This window comes from Lipophrys pholis (genome assembly GCF_963383615.2).
Source record: "Lipophrys pholis genome assembly, chromosome: 16".
NCBI classification, from domain to species: domain Eukaryota; kingdom Metazoa; phylum Chordata; class Actinopteri; order Blenniiformes; family Blenniidae; genus Lipophrys; species Lipophrys pholis.
The window spans coordinates 7,200,075-7,212,677 of record NC_137634.1 but is presented as its reverse complement, the minus strand read 5'-3'; the positions used below and the strand labels follow the sequence as shown (position 1 = coordinate 7,212,677).

The 12,603-nt window shown below is 41.3% G+C and overlaps 2 protein-coding genes across 2 annotated transcripts in view; one reads left to right on the top strand and one right to left on the bottom strand.

Annotated features, from left to right (window-relative positions):
• fgf11b (fibroblast growth factor 11b) overlaps positions 1-10,222 on the bottom strand; it is a 36,020-nt gene extending 25,798 nt beyond the window's left edge. The window contains exon 1 of the mRNA XM_080482820.1: positions 9,153-10,222. Within this exon, the coding sequence (XP_080338946.1) occupies positions 9,153-9,345 (193 nt within the window). The 5' untranslated portion in view covers positions 9,346-10,222. The remainder of the gene's footprint in view (positions 1-9,152) is intronic.
• The window catches only part of nlgn2b (neuroligin 2b), a 166,784-nt gene that overhangs the window by 41,276 nt on the left and 112,905 nt on the right, over positions 1-12,603 (top strand). The window lies entirely within an intron of this gene.

Below are 12,603 nucleotides of genomic sequence, written 5' to 3'. Positions count from 1 at the left end.
TCATCATATTCATTCACCGAGGATACAAACTCTCAGTCGTAATTGTAAAAATATTATTATCATTGGCTTGTCAGAATGGCCACATTTATTATGTTATTTACTATTATTACATTATTGGTTGTTACAAGTCCTAATTATAGAAGAAGTCACTTAAGAATAAGTACAAAAAAATAAAGGAAATGACTAAAAATCTTTAAAAAAGTTGACAAACTACTGGTGGGAGCTGACATGTGATTTCACAACTGGTGTGACTCAGAGGCAAAAGAAAGCACTGTTATTTGGTAGAACAAATTTCACTTTAAACTGTATTGCCAATGTTATTGTTATCAGGATACTCATTGTGTACGTCACTTGATGATGACGACAGGAGTGGACATGGACTGCATTGCACATAATCACAATATTGATAATAGATATCATTTGTATGCAATTCTGCTCTTCCTAACATATCGTCTTCTCCCACAATGTTCATGTTTATTCAGACCTTTACATCTGCATTTGTTTACAATAGTTTAATCTTTAATTCATTGTTTGTCTGGAAGAAAAGTGCTTTGAACAGGTGTACCTTACACAGGTAAATATAATTAAATGATGGCTGGATTCACAATACCATTCAAAACATCAGCAATACAGCGATTAGCTTTTGAAAAGATTAATTTTGGAGTTTCTCTTTTCTCTATGATCTCGCCACCAAATTAGATTTTACCAGCTGAAGTGTTTAATCAGATATTTCAGGAGTGGTAAAAGCGACAGTAAAGCAGCAATATGACTTTTCTCAGCTTGAAATCCCCTCTGTGGTTTGTTCTCTTGTCTCCCATTCATGACCTGCTTCCTCTCACCCCCTCTCTGCTTCCCTCTCCTTGTCTTCTCATCATCACCTCTATACTCGTCCTCCATCCTCGCTGTCTTTCCCTTGTTAGAGGTAAATTCAATCTACTCTTGTCAGCTTTAATCAAAGCACCCACAGATTCAATTTAGCAGGTATGTGTGGGAGGTTAAGGTGGTATCTTCAGGAGGACGGGAAACAAAAGACTCCTTTATTTATTTATTTTTTGCACACACATCCCTCCGCCCGTCTCACTCTGAATAAGACTTAAGGCCATTGTCAACACTCTCTCTTCAATGTATCTCCACAAGCCGACTCCTAAACTCCAACTGCAGTAATACTCCCAGAAATAAAAGACACTGATCCCCTGATCCCGCCCCCCCCCCCGCTTCACTTTTCTATATTTGGTGACTTCGACGCAGAGACGTTACGTCGCACAAACCTTCAAAATGAAAGGAAATACATAACTAAATCTCCTAATCTCTGTTGGGTTTTACCTTTTATAAGTAAAACTCTTAAAGACTAAAGTGCCAAACTTTTTTTTTTTTTTTTTTTAATCTGATGAGGGGTGCATCTTTAGACAGAATTGAAGGGATGAGCCTGATCACCTTCTCCTACACATGAACAGCTTGTGTCCCGATCCAGATACTTTAGATCCCTTCTGGCGAAACACTGATTGTTCAAAGCTGAAAATCCCCAGACGTCGGTGGGGTGACCTCAACAGCAATGAACCACTAATGCTTTGTTTGTCTCGTCTAGACGTTGTTGTTGTTTACAAATCTCTCCGATTTTACTGAACGCTAGTCCCGTTGCTAACAGCTTTTTTCGGTTATAAAACAAGGGTTTTATTCTGAAGTTAGAAACCTTTTACAATTGCATATTGATGCTTTTTGATAAATCCTGCATTTTAGGGCAAAAATAATAATTTTTAAAATTTTAATCTTCTGTTTCAGCTTTATCCAACTCAATTAATCGACTGATCCTTATGACTCATATTGTCGTATGAAAATCAAACAAACTGGACTGCGCAGTGGTGTAGGGGTTAGCACCACTGTGTCACAACAAGAGTGACATTTGCTGGTGAATCCAGCAAACGATCACATTAAATGTTGTCAGTACTGTCACAGACATCATTATTTTATATACGTATACGATACATTTTATATACAGTTTCTTCCTGTGAGGTTTTCACCACTGCCTAATGTGACTTTTTCGATCTAATTTAAAGAAAATATGAGACTGATTTCAAGATGTTTTTTTAAATTAAACTCTTGAAATCACAGTGACATAATATAATTGGTTGCAATCAGTGACTGATTATTGTTGTTGTTGTTGTTGTTGTTGTTGTTCGGGAGCGAATGTAATACTCAAGGGCTTTTCTGAAACCAATAGGAGTCACTTTGACCCAAGAATAGTTCCCTTTTGAAGCAATTTTCTTCAGCTTGTTGTAGGGACAGATAACCATCTTTAGAAAAGTTTCCATCAGCACTCCTATTTGAAAAAAATAAAAAATGAGAAAGTGCAAACAGACTTTTGAGTTTGTCCTTAAAGAACACAAAAACAAATCCAATGCTGCTTTCTTCAATATTTTTAATGGCTTCGGTACAAGCTTGTGTTGCTTTCTGCAGTAGTCACACATAGATTTTGGCTTGATTTCGAATTGGAGAACTAACAATTATTTCAATAACCTTCGTTATTATTGGTCGATATGACTCTTTATACACCGACATGACTGTCTGAAACAGAATGAGACCTCTAACCAGAGAAAAGTGTTAAAGACTTTCTGATTTATACATGATAAGCGCTCACTCCTGCTCTCTGCGTCAGCGAAGAATCAATGTGGACCTTTAACACAGTTGTTGGATGTGTATTATATTTATTTGGAAGTACACCATGTTTGATTTCTGCATCAACAAAGCAAAGTATAACACACTGGCCTGTAAAGCAGCACATGTGGGAGAAATCGGCCTTCAGGGCTTTCGGACAGAAAAGCCTTTCTAATCATTGTCATGTTCCCTCCACCCCCCTCCTTGCGCCCCAAAACCTTCTGACATGCATAATCTAGTAAACTCTGCAGCCACAAGTTGCACATCCCAAACAAGCAATTCATTCAATTTTCCTGGAGCCTATGCTGTCAGTGTGCAAGCAGTCTGAATGCAAGCTTAGAGTGACTCTGCAGGTATGCAGAATAAAACATCCCCTCCAACCCCAGCTGTACCCGCCGCCATTACAGCTTTGTAGCATTATTTCCAGGTGACAGGGTTGTTTATTCAAGTACCTGTGCAAACAGAACATCAGTGACTGACTTAACCCTGCTAACTCCAATAAACTACAAGACATTCGACTCATCCAAACAGAGGAAAAGTGCTTCTCCTCCAATTAAAGGCAGCCCACATCCCAGACAGCTTATTAAACAAGAGGATAACTGTAGGAAGATGTTTTTTTTTTTTTTGCGGTGACACTTAATATCCAGCCCCATGGTTTCCCATCTCATCTTCTTCTCCACACGCTGCCGTCTATGACAGGCTGATTCACACCTCTTTGCAGTCCCACCCACCTCCCCTTTAATCTCCGCCGGTATCCCTCCCCACTTCTCTTCCTGTGTTTTTGATTGCCTCCCTATCTGCATCTTTTGATACAGGTTTCAGTAATACCGTTGCCTTCCTTTTTAATCTTGCCCGTGCCGGCTCTCCCTCCCCTTCTGATCTCTCTCTCTCTCTCTCTCTCTCTCTCTCTCTCTCTCTCTCTCTCTCTCTGTCTCTCTCTCTCTCTCTCTCTCTTTCTTTCTCTCTCTCTGTCTTTCTCTCTGACCCCTGTCACAGTCAGTAAAGTTCTGATGGGAAGCTACCTAACACTGCATTGTCTGATCAGGTGTTGTTGAGTAAGCGAGTTTGCAGCCCTGATCTCTTGGGGTCAGCTTAATGCTATCCTCTGCTGGATCTCTCCTTGTAACCCGGTCTTCTGCCCGCCAGCCGGGGCCTACATTTGTGCTCCAACCGTCGGCTGGCCCCCCTTGGATGCTTACTCCCACAACACACTACTGCGCCTCCATGCCAAACAAGCACACCCAACGCTACAAGATGTCTAGCTCTGCACTATATTTGCATGCATTAGTTTCTAATGACTCAGCTAATAGTGTTTCTATTTTTAATGGCTGTTTGTATCTTTATGGTAATGTTCCAATCCAGTATAGCCATTGGTGTTTTCGTTGTTTATTTCTATATTTTCTGTCACATGTCGCACATCTCATGAATTGTGTGCCCTCTCCGCTGCGTTGCTGTTCTATTCACGCGCCAACATATTTGCGTGATTCCGCCGAATGCTCATTTCATTTGTCTTCGAGGAAGCTAGGAAAGGTGATACACAGGGGCAGGCAGCTCAATAGCCCTCCCTCCTCAAGTCAGATTCCACCTTGAACAAACTAAGGGGGAGATTATTGATTAATCACTATACATTAATGAGCCGAATTGATCTGAAAAAGAGGGCAGCAGTGCAGATCATCGAACAGTGGGAGGGCCGCTACTTGAAAGGGTCTCCTATATAGTGGAGGGACTGCGGAGGGCATCCAGAGGAGGATGATGAAGAGGGCAGAGGCAGGGAAAATCAGGTAGTCGCAGCGGTCCGACATGAATTTCATCCCATCGCAGATTTGTGCCAGCCACGTGTACAATCACAGGGGTTTATGTCCATTTCAATGAAAGTAGTCGCTGCTTGCTTTATGGCCGCAATAAATAAAGCTCATGTGTGCTGGTGTGATGCTAATATGACAGCTGAAACTCTCCTCTCAAAAAACATAGTTGGTCATAAATCTACAGAGTGCTCGCCGTGGCTATGCAGTTCGGCTGAAATGGATAAATATATTTTCTGGCATGAAGGAATTAACTTGTAACAATCAACAAATTGAGTACAAAGGATTTCCACTTGTGTTGCATAATATTGACGTTTAATCTTTAATATCTAAACCCTTTTTAAACGCACACAAGTTTATAATGCACATGTACATTACCCTTGATAGCCTCTTAAAATCTTTCACATGGTACTCTGTGAAGGTTTGTCTCCGTCTCCTTGTATTAGAGATGTATCCTTTCTTTTTTGGAACATTAACAATAAAATAACTCAACTTTTGGATGACGGCATGCGCCTGATGCCTTGATGCTCTTAAAATGAGGTCTGGTCGTGTCTTCATTGTAAATATTCCATTATGAAACAAACAATGGCAAGTCTTTGCCCCTGTGAGCCAATTTCTACAAACTAATACGCTGTTGGTTTCACAGTTCATAAAGTAATTTTAACTTTCTTTCAAATATACATGCTTTGTAAAAGCAGTATGGAATCAAGATGTAGTTAACATTCAAATACAATTAGTAGCCATGTTCTTGTGATGGATATGCCTGATATCAACTTATTGTTTTTAGTCGTAATCTTTGGTATAACATGATCTAGCACTCTCTGAATAAACATTTGCTTACCGTTAAACGACCTGTTTATTTCTGCTGTTTACATGCTGACAGTTTATTTCAGGTGTTTTGTTGCTGCTTCTTCTGGTCATGATTTGTGTTTTTTTTTTTTGCTTCTTTCAACAACAGGTGTTACGCAAAGTTCTGTACGGCTGCTGAAAACGGTACCCCCTTTGTTTTAGCATGTGCAGTAGAACATTTACGTTTTAGATATCGAGCTTTAATAAGGACTTAAGTTAGAAAAAGAACAAGTGAGCTAACCTTTGACTATGAACGACATGATGTAGGTTTAGCTGAAGTTGATGAGTCAATCAGACTGATCCACCCAGTGCTGACAGTTCAGTCGATATCTCCAGGAGCAACATCCCAAGAGTTTTCACACACAAAAATGTTACTTTAAGTTGTTTTGTTTTTTTTGCCTCTAGATGTTTGAGAGTCTTTTCTCTAAATTTACAGCCTCGGGTGACAGTAAAGCGTGACGACAGTGCAAATTAATGTATGTAGAACAGCAGTCACTTTGTTTCTTTATCTATAAATCGTCTCAAACATTGAGGACACAATCGGTCAGGATCTCGCAGTAACATTGTGCGCTTCACTTCCACAGTTGAGCTTCACAAAGCCACAACTCCTTGGTTCTGCAGCGGCCGTTATGAATTCACCATCACACCAAGATTATGTTAAAGTGTAAATATGCTTGGCTCTTGAACTGAATTTGAAAGGCCAATTTGTTTTCTATACCTGATGCTCTGCCTTGGACGATCAACTAGGATCATAACCAATTCTGCCCTTCTACCCTTTTAAACCTGTGCTACATTTTAGCTCAGATTAACTACTATTCAAAAAGCAAAGTGTATTTAAACAAAAATCCATTTGTGGCATGTGCTCGTATGCTTATCATTGTAAAAAGTATTATACTGAGACACGAGGCTGATTTGTGATTACATTGGTGCACGAGCTTTGCCGTCCCATCCCCTTTCTTAGTTATTTTTGTTCAGAATGAAACACTGGATTAAATATGTTAATTATTATATTAAATTGAGATTCAAGTTTTAATATTCACAACCCCCGGAGCCACCTTAACTTAATCCCATCCTGAGACTTACCCTCTCTTAAGAAACAAAACAGGCAAATACACTTAATGTCCAAACACAGTCTCAGCTGAACGTTATGGCATTTTGGCTCAAAAAAAATGATCCTACTCCCACATTTTGATAATGCTGTGACATTTCAGTTCAACCAAACGTGTCCTACAACAAATCCAAATCAATTTTTTACACCACGCAAATTTGAAGGTGGGGTTTTCAAAGTGTAGGAGCATGAGCCTGAACCACATTGCCACACAATGTATTTGATTGAATGCCGGAGTTGTTTTCTTCATTATAAAATACTGTTACCAGCCATTGGAATCTTGAACAATAAAAATTATTAAGATGTCTTTATATACAGTCTGAACCTGTTGTAACTGTTACAATTATACTTTCCACTGAAGCCCATTATATAATTGTAGGTATTTTCTATGACACTGCATAATATTTGGAAAATTGATCGCCATGACCCACAGATTTGTTCCCACTTTAAGTGCTTTTGCATCCCCAATAGGAGGCCTGGTCTAAACTAATGTTTCTGCATTCAAACTCAGCTGTAATTGGCCTATAAAATTGTTCAGGCGATGTGATAATGAACATGGTGCATACATCTGAAAAGTATTCACAGCAATTTACTTTTTACACATTCTGGACACATCAAAATCATAATTTAAATGTTTTTAATATTTCTAAAACAAAGAACTATTTTAACTATAAGAAACTAGAATCCATGTTATTTGGCAGCAGTGACATTTACATGAGACCATACAGATGATTACTGTGTCTCTGAGCTCAGAACTTTTCATTCCTGTCCACTGACCCCCCCCCCCCCCCCCCAAACCATCCACTAGCACCAGTTCAACATCTGGTATCATTATGTAAACAACTTATAGCCAGTTTCATAAACCCGCCGATTGTCTAGTTGACAGAGATCAGGTAGAAAAAAAGCTGTTTTTCCAAGAAGCACAGCCATAATACTACAGTTTCTCATCACTATGATGTCATATTTGCTAAATCCAAGAAAAAGAGTTGTGTTTGCCATCAGTCAGTTTTCCCTTTCAGTCATGAAGACATTACAGATAATTCCTATTTCCTCCCAAAATACTAGCTGTTATTAAATAAGACATTGTCTTCAGTCAATTTGTCCATGGAGTGGTATTATCAGTGTTTATGCTGTTAATGGCCTACATAGTGTTTGTAAACAGAAGCAGAATGAAATGAAAGTCCTCATCATGCACAAGACTCATCACTCCTCATTCTCAAATTCCGCTCCTATTAGATGCAGCCTGTAGAGTTAGAAAGCGTCAAATAGTACATAAATTCACTGTTTCTACTTCAATCAGCCTTGAAAATACGTTCAGGGTGTTTGCTCAGCAACTTTTCTTTAATATGCATAATTTAACTTAAGCATACTACTCTTGCTAATTGTGGAGAAAAATAGGCAAAACAGTTCTCAGTCATGGATTAAATAATTCAGCGGTCTACCAGTCACACCAAGCGAGAGGAGAGGACTCGGAAACAGATAAAAAAGAAAAAGAAAAAAAGAATTACAATATGCTCTCTTTAATTAATGCGGTAATGCATTTAGAGTGAAAATGCAAATAAGGGGAAAATCCACAGGGGTTTGCACATTTAGAATTTGGACACAAAAAAACTGAGCTTCTATGAAGTGTTTAAAAAAAAACAGTGCGAACTTGTCAAAATTCAGAGCGCTAATGAGTTGATTGCATGATTTAATTATTACTAATTTGTGTTGCAGTGTGTGTTTCTGTTCCACTGACACGTTGATAAGAGAGACAGTGATGTTGGCGCCACATCAGATGAGCCTCCATTCAGAGGCTCACAGTCAAAGTTCTGCCTTCAAACAGCAAGAGCATCAGAGACCTGGACAGGAGTTTCGGCTTTTAACTGGTTTCAATTTAATCTGCTAGATCAAGTCGCAACTGACCCGCCAGTGTCATTTATTACATGTCGAGAGCGGAGAGCAGTCAAAAAGGTGGAGATGCAGGAGGTAGCTAAAATCAGGTGCTGGTGTAAAAAAAAAAGAATTTGTGAGCAATCATTTTGATGAGCGGATTATTTGTGGGAAAAAAAAAGGTGTTATGCAAGTTGACACCCTCTTTAAAAAAGTACTGACAGAGCGAAATTGAGCACCTTTGTGTCTTTGCGTTGTAATAAAGTGTAATAATTTGGTGTATTTCAAGGATTAAAAGGAACGGATTCACTTTCATAACAAAGCCAAAATATAAAGTTTGTGACCAAAAGGTTGCTGATTCAAATCTTTAGACCAACAACCTTAATGTCATGGCACCATTGTGGGCCCTTTGGACGAGGCCCTTAAACCCACAAATGCTGCCCCACAGTGGCTGCCCACTGCTACTACATGATGGGTGAAGGGCCAAGACTACACATAATGAACTGACAAAATTCTTTCTTTCTTTCTTTCTTTCTTTCTTTCTTTCTTTCTTTCTTTAATCGTTTTGAAGTCACTGTCGGGACTTCGTGGTGGAAAAACTCAAACATGCGGCTGAAATTTGTTCCATTTCTAGAATTAGTGACAGATTACGGCTTTCGATTTTAGCGCCATCTCATATGTCACGTTGTTTTGCTCCTCTGTGAACGCACACTTAAGGCGAATAATGGGGGGCTTTTGAAAATTCTGCTTTATGGTTGTTAGTAATCAAAGGAAGAAACAGTCTGGCTTCCCTTCTTGTGAAAATTCCAGAGAAATGTGAGCGCGAGACGGAGCAAACAGAGAAAATGAAAACCGTTGCAGTGACTCACCTGGTCTTTTATCGTTTCGACATTTTCGACCCCCGCACAGTCGCACTTTGGAGATCAGGACCAGGATCTGTTTCTGGCACAGGGACTTGTTGCTCTTAGGACAGGGTTTGCGCTTGCTGGCTACCGGTCGGTTGGTTTGGTCGTCCTTGACCGCCCGTTTCTGTCTGATGAGAGAGCTGGCGAGAGCTGCCATCTTCCCCCCCCTCTCACCTTTGGGAGGGGGGTGTCTTCCTAGCCCGTGTACCCCTTTCTTTCTGCTGGTTTGGGTTTAGCTTCCCTCAAAAAGAAGAAGAAAAAAAAAAATAGGAGAAAATCTAGAGTAGGACGGATGGCTTAGAGAAGCCCCCACAGGGGAGATGGGGTGTCTAAGTGGGTTAACAGGGAAGAGTTTAGTTTGAGGGTTCCCTTGGAGAGGGAGGAACTGGAAGCGATGCAAGTTCACCAGTCCAGTGTGCAGCGTCCTTGGACCAAAAATAAAAATCCAACGCTATCACAGAGCAGGGAGAGAAAAGAAAAGTGCTACATTTTTAGTTTTAAACTCATTCCCAAGGTTAGAATGACAGACTTTTTTAAAAGAAAAGGAGAAAACGGGGACATATTTCTACCCCTCTTCCCTGCTCATCTTTTACATCAAAATATGCCCAAACAGCTAAGTTCCAAGTATTAAATTGCAAAAAAAAAAAAATATCTAACCTACTTTAAATAGACAATACCAGACAGAAGGACCTTAAATTATTTTACATATAAAAACACTTTTACAAAGCAAAAGTGAGGTCATTTTGAATGCTAGGAAGCTCTTAAAAGCGCCAAGAAGATCAAACTGTTTGTCACCATTTGTGCAGTCCACGGAGGTCCAACTTTGCCTCCCATTTAAACGTGGCAGCGGGGAATAATGGGCTGAGAGTCCGAGCGGTAATCCAGCTGACTTAAATCCAGAGGTGGAACAGTGGGCGGGATGCTGGCGGTCTTTGTCGGAATGGAGCCGGGAACAGAGCGGAGACATGGACACAGACAGACAGAGATTCCTCTTCTGCCTTCCGATGGCACGCTCCTTTCCCACAGTCCTCACTGAACCCCCCCTCCCCTCCCTCCTTCCCTCCTCCTCCTCTTCTTCCTCCTCTTCCTCTTCTCCCTCCTTCTCCTCCTTCTCCTCCTCCTCCTCCTCCCATCCAAAGTCAGCGAGTGGTTGTGAGAGTATGTGTGTGTGAATTCCAGCAGCCACCATCAGTAGAGGTGACATTCATGAGAGAGAGAAAGAGAGGGGGGGGGGGGGAGTGAGAGTGAGAGAAAGGGCGGAGGTAGAGACTGTGATGTGTGAGAACAAGCAAAAGGGAGAAAAAGAGAGGGAGAAAGAGAGAGGGGGGGGGGGGGGGGTATGGATAACAGCCACTTCAGAGAGGCTACAATTTTGTTATTTCACCTGAAACGTCTCCCTAAAAAACCCTCAATCATTTTGACTGCCCTCCTGAAACAGAGAGACAGTGCCAGAGGGAGAGAGAGAGAGAGAGAGAGAGAGAGAGAGAGAGCGAGAGAGAGAGAGAGAAGCAGAGAAGAGATTTAGGGAAACGGAAGGAGTGCTTGAGGTGCAGATTGTGACAGTTCTCTGTCTCCTCGAGAGGAATGGCATCACCATGTGCTACCTTCCTGTCACATGCCCCCCCAACACACGCACACACACACACACACTCACACACACACACACACACACACACACACACTGAACAAATCAGCATATTTTGTCGTGGAGTCTTCCCTGCTGTATAATTGTGTGTTTCCAGTCAGTATTCCTCTTCATCTCCCTCCCTGACATCCGCTCACACAGTGGTAACCTCCACAGTCTCTCTGTGATTTGATTCCCTGAGCTCCACATATTACAGGGTGGCAGAAAAAGCAGGGGGGGGAAGAAAAAAAAAAAAAAAGAAAAAAAAAAAAAAGAAATAAAGTGACTTTGTTCCCTGAAACTGGCATTTAGTGTCTGACATAGCTGACTGCTGGCTTACACTAACCCTGACAGAAACATGAGCTTGGACAGATTGAGTTAGACAGCTAACCCTGCCAACACACAAACACATTAGTGTACCCCCCCTCGCCCTCCCCCGGCTGCCCACCCAACCTGCAAAACACCCGTACAAAAAAAACCAAACAAACATGTGCATATTGCAGATTGCCTGCATGTGCTTCCCCCACTTGCTCCACTTCGATTGAGATGCACACTCAAGAGCTGAAATGGGAGATTTCTTCAATAATTCTCAACAAAACAAACTTCCGCATTTATCAGTAGAGAGCACAAATCATGCTGACATACTTTTCCAAGGAAATAGCGGGTGCCGGTAAATGACAGTGCCCTGCAGTCATGCATTTGTCATCTTGTTGGGTTGCAACAAAAAAAAAGAAACAAGGTTGTTGTTTTTTTCCCCAAGCACTTGGATTCTGCAAAACAAAAACAACCCGATTAAAACAAACAGAATAGAATATGAAGCGGGTCCGCTAAAGCCTTTATTTGTTAAAATGAAATGAAAACACTGCGCTCGGGCGACTCCATGTAACGACGGCGATTTCTAAATTGCCCCACGTGAAAGTGCACTTGATGAGTCAGGGTCGTGAAGCGAAAAGCTCATCGCTTCAATCTCCACGACGGCTGAATATCAAAGCACGATGAACATCGCCGGTCTGGACCCGCAGACGCGAACCCAATAAATCAACTTATCTGAGCGCCAATCAATCCCATTTCATTTGGCGTGGCACCTCCTTCACAAGCCAATCGCCGGGGAAAACCGGCAGCGGAGGCAACTTGGGGGGGGGGGGGGGGGGGGGGGGAAACAAAGAAAAAAAAAAGAGAGAACAAGGTCGATTCAAATCGTTTCTAACAATGCTGAGCAAGGTCACCGTCTGTCAGTGGGTGATTGACAGGTGACAGTTGATGATGGGTCTCCTCAGCGGGAGGAAGACATGGTGGTGGTGGTGGTGGTGGTGGAAATGCGACCACAGATGGGATAATGCACTTTATATTGACCTGAAAACAACAACCATATTTTTCTCCCTTTTTCTAATGAGTACCTGTGCATTCACCAACCATCCTCAGCCACTCTCATCTTCTTACTTTGGGTTGAATATCAATCTCCTAATGGACGTCACTCCACACACATTGCCAGAAGTTGTTCGCCCTCCTTCATTTATTTAATTTTTTATTTTTTTTGGTGGCTTTTCCCAGTCACAAGTACATGCCAAGTTACATCAAAAGAAAGCTAAGTGGGAGTTCCTGAGGCATTAGACATTCTCAAGGTTGAGAAAAGTTTCCATCATTGTAATGATATTTCATGCCAAAAAGTAAGTGGAGTCATTAAGGTTGGAACCACTTTTCATTTCCTCCTAAGAGCTATCACCTGTACGAACGCAGCCCAACTAACAACTAAACAGCCATTATGTCAGCACTCAGTGTGAGCCCATTTGT